Genomic DNA, 20,284 nt, shown 5'->3' on the forward strand with positions numbered 1-20,284 from the left:
CTTAACCACTATGCCACCAGGGTTTCTAGTAAATAAAAATTAAAAAGATAAATAAATAAATGCAATAGGTTTGCAGCATCAGTTTCAGAGACGATTATGGCTTACATACCTAATAAGCAATGATGTAGCCAAGAGGAAGGACAGATATTAAACCAGTGGCCTCAAACTTTGCTGCATATTATAATCACCTGGAGAGCTTTTAAAAATCCCATTGTCCACTTAACATAAATCAGAATCTCTAGGGATAGGACTCAGGCATCTGTATCTTTTAGGGTTTAAGGTGGTGGAAGTAACAATCAACCTTGGATATTATTCAAGCAGCCACCGGGAGAGCAAGGGCCGCCAACAGAAGAGGACTCTTTATGAATGCTTCACCTCAAGTCTTCACTAATTTGCCTTAAAAATTTCCATAGCATTCTGCATCTTTGTCTGGGGCTGAAGACGTGATTTAAGTTTCCCTTCATACTAACAGCTATCCACACTGCTCAGCTGGGGCCTACTTTCTGCTGGAAGAATTAGAATGTAGAATAGCTAAAGGTGATGGATGTCGATTAGTACGAAAAACCAACTTCTGTTTTCATAACTTGCTTTGCAACCATCTTTATATAATTCTTTCAAAGGCCGCTGTTGTTAGGTTCGGTGGAGTTGGTTCCAATTCATAGCGACCCTATGTACAAAAGAACAAAACACTGCCGGGTCCTGCACCATCCTCAAAGGCTGTGAAGTCTTTGATCTTCGTCAGTGAGAGCTTCAAGCCCTTTTCACTTTCAGCAAGCAAGGTTGTGTCATCTGCATATCGTAGGTTGTTAATGAGTCTTCCTCCAGTCCTGATGCCCTGTTCTTCTTCATACAGCCCAGCTTCTCGGATTATTTGCTCAGCATACAGATCGAATAAGTATGGTGAAAGGATACAACCCTGATGCATGACAATTCATTCCAAGGATGCAAAAAATCACACTTTTGGCTTTATAGTAAAAAGACTTCCCAGACACCGTATGGAAAATGCCTGAATGATGTCACCTCTTTGTTTGTCTTTTAAAAATACAGAGTTAACTTGATACAATACCTATGTAATTTTTATTAAGATTTTGTTGTTGTTAGCAGTCGTCGAGTCGATTCTGACTCATGGTGACCTTATGTGTATCAGAGTAGAACTGTTCCACAGACGTTTCAAAGGCTGTGACCTCTCAGATGCAGATTGCCAGGCCTGTATTGCGAGGCACCTCTGGGTGGGTTTGAACAGTCAACCCTTTGGCTAGTAGTCAAATACTTAACCGTTTGTGCCATATAAAGATAGATAAAAAGACAAACATTTCATGAAATATTGTTATTTGTTTAAAAAATAAATATTAAATATTTAAATATTCCAAACAGCTTTATGAAAAAAAGTCTCTCCCTTTCCTATTTCCCCATTCCCTGAAAAAAAATCACAAAACAAAAACAAATGCAAACAAACAAATGCAAAATATAAACAGATCTAGAACCAAAGATGGGGACTAGAGTCTACCTTACAGTCCAGCCGACAGAGGCGTCCCTCGTGAGCCACCATATCACCAGGAGCCTGTAGGAAGTGTGGTCGGAAAAAGCGTTCCTGTAGGGGCTCTTTGTCTCTTTCTTGAACTCGGGACCTTCCCCTGTAATAAGCAGCATGTTCAGGCATTAAACATAGAAGCCAATTCACAAACTTATGACAGTAGGCAGTTAGGCATGGCTATTGGAAACCCTAGGGGGCAGTTCTACTCCATCCTGTAGGGTCGCTACGAGTCGGAATAGACTTGACGCCAAACGGCTTCTTCTTTTTTTAGCTTATGGGGCTTGGGGAGTCCCTGCGTGGTGCATACTGTTAATGAGCTGGGCTGCTAATTGAAAGGTTGGTGGTTCAAGTCCAGCCAGAAACACCTCGGAAGAAAGACCTGGCAATCTACTTCTGAAAAATCAGCCACTGAAAACCCTAAAGAACACAGTTCTACTCTGACACACATGGAGTCGCCATGAATCAGAATTGACTCGACAGCAACTGGTTTGGATTTCGGATGAGGTCTGGAGAACAGATTTTTTTTGGGGGGTGGGGCGGGGGATGAGGTTGTTGCTTGACCATAAGCAAATAATAAAGATAATGTGGAGCTGATATAAAAAAACAAAGTGGTAAGTATCTCATATACTGTAGGATTATCTTGAGAGATCTGTAATCGAATAAACAGGCTTTAGCTTCTTTCTCTCTGAAGTTATTCTGGGTTAAATGGCTCAGCTCCCCTCACCATGGGTTTAACCAGTTGTTCAAAAGTCTTCAAAATAAACAAATAAATCAGTATTCAATCCGAACTTCAATGGGAGCCAAAAGACAAGTCCTGTTTATTACCCAGAACAAGGTAGCTGCAATCCCTGTGTCTCTGAGTAATAAAATTTAACCTGACTATAAATTATTAAAGCTGACCATGAACTTAAACTAGATTAAGACTGACCAACAGTAACAGCTGTTCTTTAAAAGAAAAAAAAAAGAAGAAGAAGGTATAGTTGCAACAGTGGTGAAATACTGTATCTGAAACATGGGTCATTATTTTTGTTCCTTTGGTAAGTCGCATTTAATTCATCCACGTCAGCAGCTATGGAAAGCTTTGCTAAGACTTTGTGGCACCAGAAGACTCAAGGGGAAGCCAGGCTTTTTCTTCTCAATCCCACTCAAAACAAAACAAAAAACAAAACAAACCCATTGCTGTTGAGTCAATTCCGACTCATAGTGACCCTATAGGACAGAGCAGAGCTACCCCATAGGCTTTCCAAGGAGCAGCTGGTAGATTCGAACTGCTGACCTTTTGGTGAGCAGCCGAACTCTTAACCACTGTGCTACCAGGGCTCCTCTTTCTTACAGTGGTTAGTAAAGTCAGAGAGGAAGAAAACCAATTGTTATACTAGAGACATGTGCGCTACCAAGCAAAACGAGAAAAAATTGTTTATAATCACTAATATAAATCACTTGTTTTATTAAAGATGCTGGTAATTTAATCCAATATAAATTAAATAATGTTATTATATGTTGTGTGCACAGGTGCTACTGATGGTTATAAATATTTTGAAACATTAAAAGTGTGCCATACTCTGGGGACCATGGTCTCGGGGAACATCTAGCTCAATTGGCATGACACAGTTTATAAAGACAATGCTCTACATTCTACCTTGGTGAGTAGTGTCTGGGGTCTTAAAAGCCTGTGAGCGGCCATCTAAGATACTCCACTGGTCTCATCCCTTCGGGAGCAAGGGAGAATGAAGAGAACAGGATACAAGGAAAAGATCAGTCCAAAGGACTAATTGCCCACAGCTACCAAGGCCTCCACCGGACTGAGTCCAGTACAGCTAGATGGTGCCCAGCTACCACCACTGACTGCTCTCACCAGGATCACAACAGAGGGTTCTGGACAGAGCTGGAGAAGAATGTAGAGCATTATTCTAACTCACAAAAAAAAGACCAGATTTACTGGCCTAAAGGAGACTGGAGAAACGTTGAGAGTATGGCCCCCAGACACCTTTTAGCTCAGTGGTGAAGCTACCTCCAAGGTTCACTGTTCAGCCTGGGAGTGGACAGCCCCGTAAAACCAAATGAGACTAACGGGGTACAGGAGTCCAGTGACAAGGGCCAGAAGGCAGAAGGGGACAAGGAAGCTGGTGATAGGGAACCCAAGGTTGAGTAAGGATATTGTTGATGTGTTGTGAGATTCTTAACCATTGTCATACGGCAACATTTGTAGTAACTGTTAAATGAGAAACTATTTTGTTCTGTAAGCCTTCATCTTAAGTGAGAATAACAGCACAATTGGAAGAGCGTAGTCAATGTCACTGAACTGTGCATGTAGAAATTTTTGAAATGGTGTATCTTTGTCTATGTGTATCTTCACCAAAAAAAAAGGTTGAGAAGTTAGAGGGTTAATATGTTGTGGGGTTGTTAACCAATGTCATAAAACAACATGTGTACTACTGTTTCACGAGAAACTATTTGTTCTGTAAGCCTTCACATGAAGTACAATAAAATATAAAAAAAAAAAAAAATTAAAAAAAAAAAGTGTGCCATAGACCAATGATCCTCAAACTTAATGTGCTTATGAATCACCTGGGGATGTTGTTAAAATGCAACTTATGATTCAGTAGGTGTGGGGTGGGGCCTGTGACTCTGCATTTCCAACAAGCTCCCAGATGATGTTAATGCTGCAGGTAGAGGACCACATCTTGGTAACAAATTTGTAGATGCACTACTTCAGTGTTATTGTGGTGGAAGGTGCTAGGGAAGGGGGATTCTAACTGTCTTTACCTGTGAGACTGACCAGCAGAGGTTAGTCGACAACGAATGGGCAAACTCTGTACCATTAAGTGGCCGGAACAGCTGATTCTCCCCTGAGAAACAGAAAACAAAGAAGATTAAAATGAAAAGAATCCCACATTAAAAAAAAAAATTATATAAATTTTCTCTGGACCAGAACATTATGAACCTTTTGGTTAACTATTATAAGTTTTGTTTTGTTGTTGTTTTTTTTTTAAGAAATGAAAATCATAAAATGTGACTCCTTAAGTCACTGTTAAAGAATATTGCGATGACTTTTCTTTTTAAGCTGAGAAAAGAACAGAGGACAAATGTAAAAAAAAAATTGAATTATTGTGCAGTTAACATTATTTGCAGTCACAGGCAGAGAGAGAATGGTCAAGTATTTTTATCCTTTCCTCAACAGAAATTATCTTCAAAACTAACACTGCAATATGACCAGTGGATGAGAGTAGAATTACAGTCCTGCACTTCCTATTCTAACAGTTGTTGAAGATATTTACTTTGCCATATCTTTTAGGAGAATTTTAAGTCTTGACCTCATTCAGCAAAGGAAAGTGAAAATATGGCTTTCCAACACTGATTTAAACAACAAAAAAAAGACATTATATGAGTTTGACCGACACTCACAAGTCTTTGTGAAATAATTTGGCTAGTCTCTAAAGGACAAAAACAGCAAATCATGATTTCTTTGATAGAAAACATATTCTTCAAGAGAGTCAATGAGCTGATAAATACAAGACTCAGCCCAACAGGTCTGGGAGGTGTATGTAGTGAATGGGTACTACCAATGTCCTTTGACAAAGGTTGAAGAATGAGTGACTCATCAGTGGCTAACTGATCTTTTAAATTGTGATACTGTGCTCTAGTTACAGTCACAATGCTTCTCATTAATTTTCCTCGGCAATCCTTAGCAACTTGCACTTCTCAAGGTTTCTTTCACAATGACATCAATGGCTCTTTCCTCAGAGCGTTGCACAGCGCAGAACCCTGTCTCTCCACCTGGGGGTTGGCAGCCATGATGGTGTAGTTGCCGTCATCATCACTGGTGGTGGACTCAATGTGCAGAGAACACGTCCCGTCGCCTTCTCGCTTCATTTTGCAGCGCCCATTGCTCTTAGAAATCTGTTTTCCATCTTTGAACCAGTAAACCTGAAATGAAAGATAATCAAGGAGAATATACCCAGTTTTGTACATCTTCAGAGGACAACGAAGGAGCGAGTAGAGTGAGGCATGGGCAAATCGCCATCTCTACAACAAGTGACCCTTACGAAGAGCTTAAAAAATTATAAACCTTATTTAAAATGACCTTATAATATCTCTCTACTTGTACATACATGATATTTAAGCCAAAAGTACAGTATCATTTAGATGAAATCTTTAGACTGTTTTTTTTAATTGCACTTAATGATTAATTAAAAAGCCACGCTGACGTTTCTTCAGAGGCAAAATAATGAAAACCAAGGGCCTGGAGCTTTTCCCATTATCCTATTTATAAGCTCAAGTCTCCTGCAGTTGCAAATCACAGGGTCTAGAAGAGCTCACCTTGCTTAACAGGATAGTAGGCGTCATTATACCAAGTAGAATAAGCTCACTACATTTCTCAACAAGCTAAAATTTAAATAAGTTATTTTTTCATGTTAAGTTTTGCATGTGTCAAGGGGATCTCTCAAAGACAGGGGGGATAACGTACTGGTCACAGCTGCCCTCCTCTATGTCTCTTGGTTACCTAACCATAAATAATAACACCATACTATTGTTTGTGAAAACAGAGTGGAGAGATGCCCTGCTACAGCCCACACTGGGTGTAAATCCTTTTCTCAGCTGGCTGCCAAAAAATCTGGTGACTCAGAAGATTTTTCAGCAGCCTGCAATAATAATATGACATTTTTGGAATTTACTAATCTAGTAGTAATGATACATATATAGCTCACTTAGTATAACAACAGGCACCCTGTGGACGTTCAATAAATAGTAAGTGGAAAAATATCAATTTGGAGAATTTGACAATTGAAAGAATCAATAGCCCAAAATATGGAATCATGACTTAGAAATTTATCTTAAATTTTTATTAAAATTCTTACTTGCCCGTAGTCAGATTTCTTTTTGGCCTATTTAACAATTCTATCCCAATGGTCTCTTTTTAGTCAAATTGTCTGGGCTTTGCTAATTTTCTGATATTGGTTTTTACTCCCTCTGTAGATGCTTAACTAGCATCCGATAAGACTTTCTTGAAGGCACTCACTATCTATAGTTCTGGGCTGTTGGTTGGCCTACTGGTTTGTCATCTTCCCCTACCTTTGGAACAGGTATCCCAACAATTTTGCAGGTGAATGTGACTGGAGAGCCTTCTGTGACCCGGAAGTGCTTGAGCCTTTTGTCAAAGATGGGAGCAATACACTTGCCCGTGGGGATCTCGTCATGTTGGATTTCATCATCTGATTCATCAACTGGGGTACGTTCCAAGCGAAACTCTATTTCGTTCATCAGCCTCTGCTCAAAGCTTGAAATTTTGTACTCCTGTCAAAATGACAAACATGTTTCAACTTCAATTTCTGTGGATGAGGAAGAATTTGCCCACGAATATAATCTGGAGATACAACTCTTTAAAGAGGTTAGACTTATACCGTGGAACCCCAATAAACCAGGCATCTTCCATTTCTAGTTCCTCACCCTGGAGCACTAAAGGAGATTTCAGTGTCTCTACTATAATCTCAAACTGCCTTAATGAATCCTGATCCCTCAGCTTGAGCATGGAGCTCCAGTAGAATTCGATAGGAAATGGAATGAAGATGGAATATAATTTCTGTAACTACTATTAATGTCCACTTCAATATGTAGAAGTTCCTATATAGTATTTTGCAGAGCTACCTTCAACTGGAATGTGAAAGTTGGAAACAAAGAAGAAGGATTGGTAGTTGTAAAATATCGCCTTGGTGACAGAAACAACACTGGAGATCGCATGATAAAATTTTGCAAGACCAATGACTTCTTCAGTGCAAATACCTTTTTTCAACAACGTAAACTGCAACTATACACATGGGCCTCACCAGATGGGATACACAGAAATAAAATTGACTACATTTGTGGAAAGAGACGATGGAAAACCTCAGTATTATCAGTCAGAACAAGGCCAAGAAACAACTGTGGAACAGATCATCAATTGCTCATATGCAAGTTCAAGTCGAAGTTGCTGGAAATTAGAACAAATCCACAAGAGCCAAAGTACAACCTTGAGTATATCCCACCTGAATTTAGAGACCATCTCAAGAATAGATTCGGTGCGTTGAACACTAACGACCAAAGACCTGGTGAGTTGCAGGATGACATCAAGGACACCATACATGAAGAAAGCAAGAGGTCATTAAAAAGATAGGAAAGAAAGAAATGACCAAAATGGATGTCAGAAGAGACTCTGAAAGTTGTTCTTGAACGTAGAGTAGCTAAAGTGAAAGGATGAAATGATAAAGTAAAAGAGCTGAGCAGAAGATTTCAAAGGGTGGCTTGAGAAGACAACTAGTACTGTATTATAATGAAATATGCAAAGACTTGGAGATAGAAAACCAAAAGGTATTTCTCAAGCTGAAAGAACTGAAGAAGAAATTAAAGCTTTGAGCTGCAATACTGAAGGATTCTATGAGGAAGATATTAAACAACACAGGAAGCATCACAAGAAGACGGGAGGAATACACAGTCACTGTACCAAAAAGAATTGGTCGATGTTCAGCCATTTCAGGAGGTAGCATATGATGAAGAACTGGTGGTACTGAAGGAAGAGGTCCAAGCTGCACTGAAGGCATTGGTGAAAAACAAGGCTCCAGGAATTGATGGAATACCAACTGAGATGTTTCAACAAACGGCTGCAACACTGGAAGTGCTCACTTGTCTATGCCAAGAAATTTGGAAGACAGCTACCTGGCCAACTGACTGGAAGAGATCCATATTTGTATCCATTCCAAAGAAAGGTGATCCAACAGAATGCAGAAATTATCGAACAATATCATTAATCTCACACACAAGTAAAATTTTGCTGACGATCATTCAAAAGCAGTTGCAGCAATACATCAACAGGGAACTGCCAGAAATTCAAGCTGGATTCAGAAGATGATGTGGAACAAGGAATATCCTTGCTGATATCAGATGTATCATGGCTGAAAGCAGAGAATACCAGAAAGATGTTTACCTGTATTTTATCGACTATGCAAAGGCATTCGACTGTGTGGATCATAACAAATTATGGATAACATTTCAAAGACTAGGAATTCCAGAACACTTAATTGTGCTCACGAGGAACCTGAACATAGACCAAAGGGCAGTCGTTCGAACAGAACAAGGGGATACTGCATGGTTTAAAGTCAGGAAAGGTGTGCATCAGGGTTGTATCCTTTCACCATACTTATTCAATATGTATGTTGAGCAAATAATTCGAGAAGCTGGACTATATGAAGAAGAATGGGGCATCAGGATTGGAGGAAGACTCATTAACAGTCTGCAACATGCAGATGACACAACGCTGCTTGCTGACAGTGAAGAGGTCTTGAAGCACTTACTGATGAAGATCAAAGACCACAGCCTTCAGTATGGATTACACCTCAACAGAAAGAAAACAAAAATCCTCACAAGTGCAACAATAAGCAACATCATGATAAACAGAGAAAATATTGAAGTTGTCAAGGATTTAATTTTACTTGGATCCACAATCTACACCCATGGAAGCAGCAGTCAAGAAATCAAACGAGTGAGATGAGACGGCAGAGAGGGTCAGGAGCTGGTTGAATGGACATGGGAAATCAGGAGTGGAAAGGAGGAGTGTGCTGTCACAGTATAGCAAAACCAATTAAGGTCACATAACTATGTATAAATTTTTGTATGAGAGACTAACTTGAAATGTAAACTTTCACTAAAACTACAACAATTAAAAAAAAGCCAAAAAAAATTCAGTCTCAAGAAATAATTTAATTCTTCTCATGACAAAGAACATTAGGATTCATTTTAATATTATTTGTTCCTCCTACGAAAGAGCAATGGAAAAATAAAATTTCATGCTAGAAAAAAAAAGAGAAATCAAACGACCCATTGCATGGGCGAATCTGCTGCAAAAGACCTCTTTGAAGTGTTAAGAAGCAAAGATGTCACTTTAAGGACTAAGGTGCACCTGATCCAAGCCACTGTGTTTTCAATCGCCTCATATGCATGTGAAAGCTGGACAATGAATAAGGAAGACTGAAGAAGAATTGATGCCTTTGAATTGCGGTGTTGGCAAGGAATATTGAATATACCATGGACTGTCAGAAGAATGGACAAATCTGTCTGGGAAGAAGTACAGCCAGAATGCTCATTAGAAGCAAGGATGACGAGACTTCATCTCACATACTTCGGACATGTTATCAGGAGTCAGTCCCTGGAGAAGGACATCATGCTTGGGAAAGTAGCGGGTCAGTGAAAAAGAGGAAGACCCTCAAAGAGATGGATTGACACAGTGGCTGCAGCAATGGGCTCAGGCGTAACAACAATGGTGAGGATGTCACAGGACCGGGAAGTGTTTTGTTCTGTTGTACATAGGGTCGCTATGAGCTGGAATCGACTCGACAGCCCCTAACAACAACAATTCTCAACTGCATCACCAACTTCCTGCCTCTACTGGACATTCCCAGAGGCATATTTGAAGATAACTTATTTTTAAATAAATCTCCTTGACCCACATCCATCTTCACTGCATCTCTCTGCTTCCCTCACAACAAAACTATTTGAAATCATTTTCTACTCTTATAGTATCATTTCCTCGCCTCCTATTCTCTCACTAAGCTACTCCAATTAGGCTTTTGTTCTCACTGTTCCACTATACTGCCAGGGTCTCCAAATTCACCAACTCTGACGGTCACTTAACTGTTCTTACTTTACTTGCCCTCTCAGCAGCACTAGACACAGATGATTACTTTTTCCTTTTTAAACATTTTCTTCTGTTGCTTTTCACGACATTACACTGGTTTTCTTTCTACTTCACTAGCTACTCCTTATCAGCTTCCTTGCTGGCTCCTAGTCCTCAGCTGTAGGTGATCTCATCCAATCTCACAGCATCAAATATCTTCTGTATGCTGATGGCCCCCAACCGGTATCACCAAGCCTAATCTCGCCTCAAACTCCAGAATCATATATCCAGTGATCTACCCACATCAAGGAGTCCTTGGGTATTGCAAACAGTTAAGCACTTGACTACTAGCTGAAAGGTTGGTGGTTTGAACCCACACAGAGGCACTTTGGAAGAAAGGCCTGGCAACCTGCTTCCAAGAGATCACAGCCTTGAAAACTTTATGGAGCAGTTCTACTCTGCACACATGGTGTTGCCTCAACGGCAACGAACAACGACAACAACTCCATGGTTTGGGTGCCCAGTGGGCACCTCAAACTCAGCATGTCCTAAGGAACACTTTTGATTTCTTCCCTCAAAGCTGCTCCTATGCTGTTCCTTCCCATATCAGGAACGGCACTGCTATTCATCCACTTGGTTAAGCCAGTGTGTCTCATATTATCTATGGTAAAAAAAAAAAGCCAGGTTTTAAAAAAGTCCTAACTGGTACTTTCATAAAATAAAGTAAGAAGGAATTACTATAAAAATGAAATAAACATCCAAAAATATGAGCCCCTGTTAAGTCATAAAATTTCTCCATCAAATTGCTGTAAAAATTTCTTAATGGTTACTCTCACTTTCTGTTCTTATCTCAAGATGAAGAGGTAATAGTTTGCAGACTGGCTTAGGTTTGTGGACCATACTTCGAGTGCATTAAGTTAAGTCCTAAATCTGGGAATTATCCTAGATTCCTCTCACTCCCTCTTCCTGCCATATTCTGTCAGTATATACTGTCAACTCCACCCTCAAAGTATATTCCAAAGCCATCACTTTCATCTCTGCCACCATCATCTTAGTTCAAGGAAGTATCAGTTTCACCTGAGCTACTGCAATTGCCTCTTAGTATATCTGCCTGCTTCCACCCTGCCTCCCTTGAAATCAATTCTTTACTCCGTAACCAGACCGATCTTTTAAGAATTCTTCTACTTTAACTCCAATGGCTTCCCAGTGAACACAGAAGAAAATACAACTCTTTACTTTGATTGACAAAGCCCTGCATGATTCAGCTCCTGCTGAACTCTTGGACTTCATCTTGCATCTATACTCCAGGCATCGCGTCCTTATTCCTTGAGCACACTGAGCCAATTCTAGCCCTAAGATCTTCATGCCAGCCTGGAATGCTTCCCATAGCTGGCTCCTTCTTCTTCAATTCTTAGCTTGAGCGACACCTCCCCCAAGTGGCTTTCCCAGACCACTTCATCTAAAGTAACCCCCCATTCTAATCCTCTATGTAGCACTGGCTGCTATCTCATATTTTTCTTGTTTGCTTATTGATTGAATGATTGATTTTGTCTAATCATTAGAATGTCAGCTCCACAAAAGCAGGGACCTTGTTTGTGTTGCTTTCTACTGTATAAAAACACCTGGAGTGGTGTCTGCCCCATGGCAAGGGACATTAAGCGTATGAGGGATGAGTGAATACATGAATGACATGGGGGCAATCACTTGTTCCAACACCACCGCATCTCTGAGGAATCTGGAGCCATTTGCTTGAGGCGAGAGGGAGACTTTTAGTTAAACTTGTGACTCTAGTTAACCATAATTTTAAAATTTAGGTGGGCTCCATGCAGCAGGTACTGGGATGCTCCTGAAATGGAATTTAGAAGCACATGGATGATACGTACCTGCCCCAGTCCTGGGCAGAGTGATTGGGTTTAGGACTCAAAGATGTGTTCTCAAGCTATCGAATTACATTCTCACGTCCTGTAGTTATTGTCTTACAGGTCCTCTCACCTGAACAGGGGTAGAATGGACACTTAGGAAACACAAAAGCCCAGTGTTTCTTGACTTCAATTTCTTGGAACCAATTTTAAATCCACCCCTAGAGCCACATCTCGTGCTTGGTAAGCAAAGTAAGTCCTCAGCTCTTTCAGAGTGGAAAAAAATGATTAATCTCCTGTAGCGTTTATTAATTTTTAATCAGATAATTCAACCCAGTTAAAGCAAAGGATTGTTCACCTCTAATAATGTCACTGAATTCTTGCGCCTAATTCAGTTTAAAAGTATTAAGAACATCTTCCACGCTACGGAAGTTAAAAAAAAGTTAATAATTAGAGCTTCCAACTGTCCATCTATTAGGATGAACTGTATGGAATTGCCATTTTTGTAGGTTAAAACTGGTAGAATATCAGCAATTTCATAGGATTCAACCTCACACTTCACAATGACTATATTTCTCATAAATGTATTAAATAATCCCACAAATTTGAAATATTTTCTAAGCTTGCCAGTTTAAAACCATCCCAGGAATATTCTTTTTCTTTACTTCAGAGGAGTGCTGGTGGCACAGTGGTTAAGCACTCAGCTGCTAACCAAAAGGTTGGTGGTTCAAAGCTACCAGTTACTCAGTGGGAGAAAGATGTGGCAGTCTGCTCCTGTAAAGATTTACAGCCTTGGAAACCATATGGGGCAGTTCGACTCTGTCCTACAGGACTGCTATGAGTCGGAATAGACTGGACAGCAGTGGGTTTGGTTTTTGGACTCATACTTCTAAATTGGTATTCTTCTGGGTTTTGTTTATTTGTTGGGACGCTTAGGAGTAAAACCAACAATTCATTTTTTTCCCTTACCTTGTGAAACAAAAAAACCCAAACCTGTTACCACCAAGTTGATTCTGACTCATAGCGACCCTATAAAACAGAGTAGAATTGCCCCATTGGGTTTCCACGGAGCGCCTGGTGGATTCAAACTGCCGACCTTTTCCGTTAGCAGCCGAACTCTTAACCACTACACCACTAGGGCTCCTTATCATGTGAGGTAGGTGCTAAATAGTAGCTTTATTATTTTGTTAATTACTTTCAGAAAGAATAATTAACCTAGTTCTCACCACACATAGAGATCCTAGAGTTTAGGAAGCCCCAGACTTTCTGTGAGGGTGGCAGTTCTCCATTTCTCTGGAGCTTTATGGCCACTGGTGGAGAAAGGGATGTGGGGCTGGGTGCCTGTACTTTTGGGGAAAAGAGTACCTACAGGTGCAGACTGAGCCTGTATTTGGGAGGTGGTGGCACCCATCTTGAAAGCTCACCAAGGAACCAACTGGGGCTCCTGCTGTGGTTGAATTAAATAGAAAATCTCATTTCCTAAAACCTAGTTCAGTGCTTAACAAAAATATTTAGTTTTGAGTGTGCATTTCATATTTTCTGTTAATATTTCAGAAATAAGAATTAGAGCAAATACAAGTCCCAATTTTGATCACTCCAACTTGCATCTGTCCATCACTTACGAATAGTTAGCAGTTACGGACAGACCAGATGGCTTCAGTAGCTCCCTTCTCGCCCAGCAGGGATTGCCCTCTTTCCTCCCAGGACCCGTGCAGTGCTAGCCTGGCAAGGTCAAGGGCACAGGGAGTGAGGGCAAGAAGGGAAACCTCCCTGACAGTGGGCTGCAGTTATTTCCCCAGACCCAGCCCTCATCATGTTTGCAGCCCACCTTCACCCCGTCCTACTCTGGCTTCTGTCTCACCTCAAGGCCCCTGCCCTAATTCCTTGAAGAAATGCCCCAAACAGCCAATGCTGAGTCTGGGTTTACTCTGGACTAAAGATAAATCTTGTGTGGGTCCTTCCTGGATTCAATCCTTTTCCCACCCCTTTATGAACAGCCCTTGTTCCTTACGGGAAAGCGTAAAGAAAAGGGAACAGGGGAGTGGGATATAAGGCGCTTTTTATTCTCCAGTTGTCTATTTCCATTTATTCCCGAGGAAGTTTGCAAAGGCTTTGCTTGCTTCAGATCAGAATATTACATATCTGAATCCAAATCACCAGGAAAAAATAGGAACTTGAAGGATAAAAAGAAGCAGGAAGAAGAGTCCCTGAGGCCTATAGAATAAAATAAAGGGAGTAGCCAAGGAGAAGTATTTCTGGGGGTTTTCAACAGGCAAGAGGTCCCAGACCTCTGTGGCTTCTCACCTTGTTTCACTGAAGTCCTCAAATTTCTAGTCCATTTCATACCACCTCCCCCCTATTCTAATAGAGTCTTTGTTCCAAGCTGAAGAATCTTCTCTGCAGCTCAAGTCGCATCCTACTGCCTAACAGGTGAGAGCTGGTTTAAGTTCCTGGACAACTATGCTGTCAGAGTTAGTATAGGGGGAAATGTACTCCTGAAATTCTATACCGAAGTTATGAACTGATTTTTCCAAAGAAATATTACTGTACATGGTGGTAAGTTATGATTATACCTACACTTCAGGAACACAGCCTTTAAGTGCCTGCTGAGATTATACATACTACCTTGTCTCTGTGGGTTTCAAACAACTAACTTTAAGAACTTGATTTTAAGTTGGGGCTTGATTTTACGGAATTTATAAATGTTTGAACTGATTTAACCAAAGAAACTACAGAAGCAATATGATGAAAATAGGGACACTTTGTTTTATGATAAACATATACATATCTTGATATGTATCTTACCAATACTACAAATTTGGAAGTGATAGAAAAAGAACATTCAATGAGTTACAGCCTTGGAAACTCTATGGGGCAGTTCTACTCTGTCCTATAGGGTTGCTATAAGTCAGAATCGATTCGATGGCAATGAGTTTGAATTTGTAATTAAGTAGTGAGGATACCCACCACCTATCTGTCAGTTTGTTGTACTGTGGTGGCTCACATGTTGATGTGGTGCTGGAAGCTATGCCATTGGCATTTCAAGTAACAGCAGGGTCATCCACAGTGGATGGATTTCAGTGGTGCAGACTAAGATAGACTAGGAAGAAAGGCCTGGTGATCTACTTCTGAAAATTAGACAATGAAAACCGGATGGATCACAACAGAACACTGTCCAGCTCACTTGCTTTGGACACGTCATCAGGAGAGGTCAATCGCCAGAGAAAGGCATCATGCTTGGTGAAGGACAGGACCAACAAGAGGCCCTTGGTGTGATGGATTGGCACAACAGCCACAATGATGGACTTGAACGTGCTGGTGATCGTGAGGATGACACGGGACTCGGTAATGTTGCATTCTTTTGTACCTAGGATTATCATGCTTCAGAGCTGACGGATGGCAGCTTTCTCTCTATCTAGTAAGGGTACAACTGTAATCAGATCTTAATTGGAAGTTTCTACCGAGGCACTAAGATGGGCTAGATATCAGAAAACAAGTGAGGTACAAGACAGACCATCCTCCAGAAATTTCAAAACAGGTGCTTAAGGACACATTAGGTGATTTAAACCTTACCTCTCCATCAGAGATACAACGGAGTCAGAAGGGAGAAGATCCAGCAAGAGGACTTTTGGAAAAAGGTACATATTAATGTTTGTGCATCTCCTACTGCTACCCCCAGCCCCAGCGGCTGGGGGACGTGGACACCTGCCTTTCACTTCAAGTCTAGAGAGAAGGAATTAAATGAAACCACTTGGAGAGCTTGCCATATCTCCTGCAGTTGGGAGGACTTAGTGGATTGGTGTCTGATTCGTGCCTGATAAATCTAAAGGGTAAGGAGTCAGCTGGCTTTTTGTTGCTGGGCTTTGAGTGGCCTCCACTCCTAGAGGGTGTCAGGGCAAAGGATGTGTGATAGTCCTGTTGTCCCTGTTGGAGGGCCTAGGTCCCTCCAGGATTGGGAAAGGGAAGGGTTAGGAGCAGCTGTTAGTGAAGTAGGGGAGAAGGGAGCAAAAAAGAGAGGCTGACCACACTTTCCTTCCTGGTTTTAGGTTTGCCGTTTGCAGCAGTCCTTGGGGTACTGGGTGGGGATGGGTGTGTGTGTGCACGCGTGCGGCTGGGCGGTAGGGTGGGGAGGCAGTCTCATATTTGAATGATGATATTTTGCAACAAAGTAACCACAGAACTTTATATTAATCAAAAGTGGCCAGAAATGTTTGGAGACTGCCTGGCATTTCATCCAGAAGCAGGAGAAGAATTAGCCTATTAGATAAATTTAAAAGACTCATGGGGGACAAAAATAAAATTGCTTTTGAAACACACTTGTTTAATATACAGTTATACAATATAATTTATAAATTGCAGATGAGCAACAAAATAAGAATACCGTAGGCCAAGGAATTTCCATGAGAGATTATATAAAATATTTGGGAAGTCAAGTTTCAGGAATAAGGAAATGATGCAACTGTAAGATTAAAATGGCAGAGGTTTAGGGTCTGTTACTAAAGGACTGAATATTTACATCTGAGATGCTAACAAAGATGCACATCTTCCCAGAACAGAAACTGATTTTTTTTTTTGTTTTTTGCAGTGCTTTGCAACTAAGTGTTGGCTTATCCCAAAGATACTACCCCATTACACATAAATCAAGACTGGCATTCCAAATTATGACTGATGGGACTCAGATTTCATAAGAAAATTTGCAAACACAAGCAATATGTTTAAGTTAAATTTAAACGTGCTGTCTGCACTGTTCTGCATAAAGTGTGCACTACCGAGCTACTGCTGGTGGATGTACTGGATTTACGCTGTGTTCTCCATTTTCACTTGCCTGGTGCCCTTTGTGAGTAAAAAGCAGCAGTTTCTGTGTTATAAGCAGTTTCTGCAGTTTCTACTTATAGGTGACACCTGTGCTCAATGACGAGCCTGTTTTTCTGTGTAAAGCTGGTCTGTATGGAAATCAAATCAAAGCCATATGATCTATCCTTCCCAGGCTCAAGTTAAAGACGTTAAGTGAAGATGCATTGCATAGAATTCTAGTTGCTTTATGAAAGAAAATGAAAAGCTAAAAAAAGAAGTTTATTTCAGAAGAATATACCACTTAAAAATACAACTCCCCAGACCCTCTTTTAAGATAATCTTCTTAAGGCTGAAAATTTGACAACCCGAGCCTTTTGATTTCTGGGACACATCTGCAGAAAGTTTCTGCAAATTGGTAGAGTGGTAGAGAGTGCTTTTCTTCTGCCGAGAACCACAGTATAATCCCAATCAGACATGACATTGCCAAAGCTCTGGATTTCCAAAATGTGGGTCACCATCCTGACACCCCCTGCCCTGAGCTCACTGCTGACTTCCCTGCTCTGGGTTCCGAGTCTGGGCTTCAGGGACAAATAATCAAAGATGATCAAACCAGCTGGAAGAACCTGCTCAAAGCATTCCCAACTGACTTTGGGGACAAAGTTCCCTAAAAGAAAGTTTTATATGTTACAGAAAGTGTTCTCCTTTTCATTCCAGGAACAGCCAGAGTTTGGAGAGAGCAGATAAAAGATTCCTAGACGAACTTGGTGGTTAATATACATAGAGGGTGTCTTCTTTTACTGTTTATCTAATAATCGTACGCTGCCTTCAGAAGAAATAACCAGGCTTTATAGTCTACTTCCCGTCCCTGCTGCCAAATTCTTGGTAAGCACCTTGTTATGGTTGAATTGTGGCCCCCTAAAATATATGTTGGGACTCTAACCCCTATACTTGTGGATGTAAGGTAGTAATATAATATAATCACCTTCCACAATGCCATCTAATGTTATGTTAATGAGGCTATAGCAGGGTTGGGTGTATCCTAAACCTCATCACTTCTGAGTTATAAAAACAGCAGATTAGACACACAGACAAGCGAAGACAGATGGCATGTGAAGATTGCCAGGAGCCAAGGAAGGCCTGGGACTTCTGACAAGGAAGAAATCGACAGCCGAGACCCTGATTTGAACTTTTAACCTCCAGAACTATGAGAAAAAAAAATGTCTTCTCTTTAAAGCCAATTTCTTCTGTTACAGCAACACTAGGAAACTAAGATCCACCTCAAAACCAAACCAAACCCACTGCTGTCGATTCCGACTCCTAGCGACCCTGTAGGACAGAGTAGAACTGCCCCATAGGGTTTCCAAGGCTGTAATCTTCACAGTGGAAGCAGACTCCTGAGGAGGTTCAAACCACTGACCTCTTGGTTCGCAGCTGAACGCTTTAATCACTGCACCACCAGGGCTCCCAAGACACACCTATTATGGGCTAAATACTGTGACAGGCACTGAGGATACAACACGCTATAAAACGTAGACTCTACTCTCAAAGAGGTTGCATAAAAATAATTTTAATCCCAGTTTCATTTTAGGAGCAAATAATTACTAAGAGGTGCACAGATTTACTTTATAACTTTATACTTAAATGCCCACTTAACACCAGAGCTTTGCTTAATTTCAGCATGTTTTAAAAAGTTTTCATCTTTTTAATCCATTGATTAAAATGAATTGCTATCATAAGTAGGTAGTGTCCACAATTAGGTATAATCAGAATCTATATAGCCAAGTGACATATTTTCCATAGATATGAAACATGTCCAAAATTTTCTGTTTGGTTAAAAGTTTCATTATCCTAACTGAAACTAACGTTAGTCCCATAGTTGGTGTGTTAATTCAGCAAATATTCACTGAGCACTACTCTGTGCCAGGCACAATAGGAATATAGCAGTGAACGAGGCACCCTTCCATCCCAGCCCCCAGGGAGCCCGTAACTGGTGCCTCCAAGGTGAGCCCACAGACAGAGGAGCGGGGGTGGGAGGGAGGGCACTTCACTATCCCAGCAACCAAAGTCCTGCAACGTCCAAGAGAGACAATAGAAGGAAATGGCTATTGGAATTCTTATTAGAAAAAGAACGGATGACAGGGCTGCTTGCTCATAAAAAAAGGATTTTCATAAAGAACTCATGGTAAGAGATGAAAGAGGTAAGATTTAAATAGAGGAAATGACTGAGCAGCTTAGAGAGGAGGGAGATTAGAGGAACAAAAGGCAGAGCAAGTACTGTTCTTCCCCCCGCCCCTTTGTCATACAGAGAAGCATCTGGGAACCACAGACAGTTTTAAAGAAATATTAAAAAAAAAAAAAAAAAAAGGAGGGAGCAGAATAAAGGGATGGGAAGGTTTCCGGAGAAATAAGGTCAAGGAAGAAAGTTGGAAAGACATTAGATGGAGGTGGGGAGTGTTCAGAAGTTAAGAGTCAACATAGCAAACCAAACCTGCTGCCACGAGTGGATTCCAACTCACAGAGACCCTACAGGACAGAGTACAACTCCCCCATAGGGTTCCCAAGGAGCAGCTGCTAGATTCGAACTGCCAACCTTGTGGTTAGCAGCCAAGCTCTTAACCACCGGGCCACCAGGGCTCCAACAGTCAATGTAGCAGTCAACAAATATTTATTGAGTGTAGAACATCACTCTAAGTCATGTGTGAATCAGAATTATTGGTCATGGGGGCTCTGTTACACTTTATGATCCTGGGTTGTTTTGACCTCTCAGATTCATCTTGCTAACCCAAATGTTTTAGGTTTTACTCTCCGATCAAGATGCACAGGCAGTGAATGGTATCCTTCAAAATAAAAAATTATATAGTCTAACATCTTGAAATCAGGTCATCCCTCTCTTGGCTTGTCCCTAACCCAAAGAAACTTCACTGTCAGTTTACAAAACTAAACATTTTAATAAATATAACATCTGAAAAGATGACTCCTTTGGATTTCTGAAAGTTCTAAGAATCAATAAGCAAATATTAATTGCTAACTGGAAATGTTATATAATATCTGTGAATGATATTCAGAAGATAAATGCTGAAATATCACAACAGAGAAATACAAAATGGCAGATACATCAGAGAAAACTCACTTTTTAAAACATAATTTTTAAGTTTGAGTACGGGTAGGGAATTGTTTATAGACAGTAACCTTCGTCATCCAAGGACTTCTGATTTCTTTCATTCCCAGCATAATGTGGTAATGGTAGACCACACAAATTTTCCAGGATGGTGACTATTCTTCGTTTGCTTAAGACTAAAACAGGTCAAGAGAGTCTAACCTAGAAGTTTTCAAAGCAAAATAAAGAAACAAATGCATACCCTTTAGAAGGAATCATTTGATTCCTCCCACATGGGTAGACTAATACAGAATCGGGGAAACAGATTATTTTGATTTCTGTGTCCCAAGGTTGCA

The 20,284-nt window shown here is 40.6% G+C and overlaps 1 protein-coding gene across 2 annotated transcripts in view; it reads right to left on the minus strand.

The window, feature by feature from the left end:
• The window catches only part of MYPN (myopalladin), a 114,589-nt gene that overhangs the window by 16,738 nt on the left and 77,567 nt on the right, over positions 1-20,284 (minus strand). For both annotated transcript variants that reach the window (XM_004386403.1, XM_004386404.1), the window contains 4 exons: positions 6,608-6,829; positions 5,312-5,461; positions 4,301-4,383; positions 1,508-1,634 (listed from right to left, as the gene is read on the minus strand). In XM_004386403.1, the coding sequence (XP_004386460.1) occupies positions 1,508-1,634; positions 4,301-4,383; positions 5,312-5,461; positions 6,608-6,829 (582 nt within the window). The remainder of the gene's footprint in view (positions 1-1,507; positions 1,635-4,300; positions 4,384-5,311; positions 5,462-6,607; positions 6,830-20,284) is intronic.

The sequence above is a fragment of the Trichechus manatus genome, unplaced genomic scaffold (genome assembly GCF_000243295.1).
Source record: "Trichechus manatus latirostris isolate Lorelei unplaced genomic scaffold, TriManLat1.0 scaffold00163, whole genome shotgun sequence".
In the NCBI taxonomy this organism is placed as follows: domain Eukaryota; kingdom Metazoa; phylum Chordata; class Mammalia; order Sirenia; family Trichechidae; genus Trichechus; species Trichechus manatus.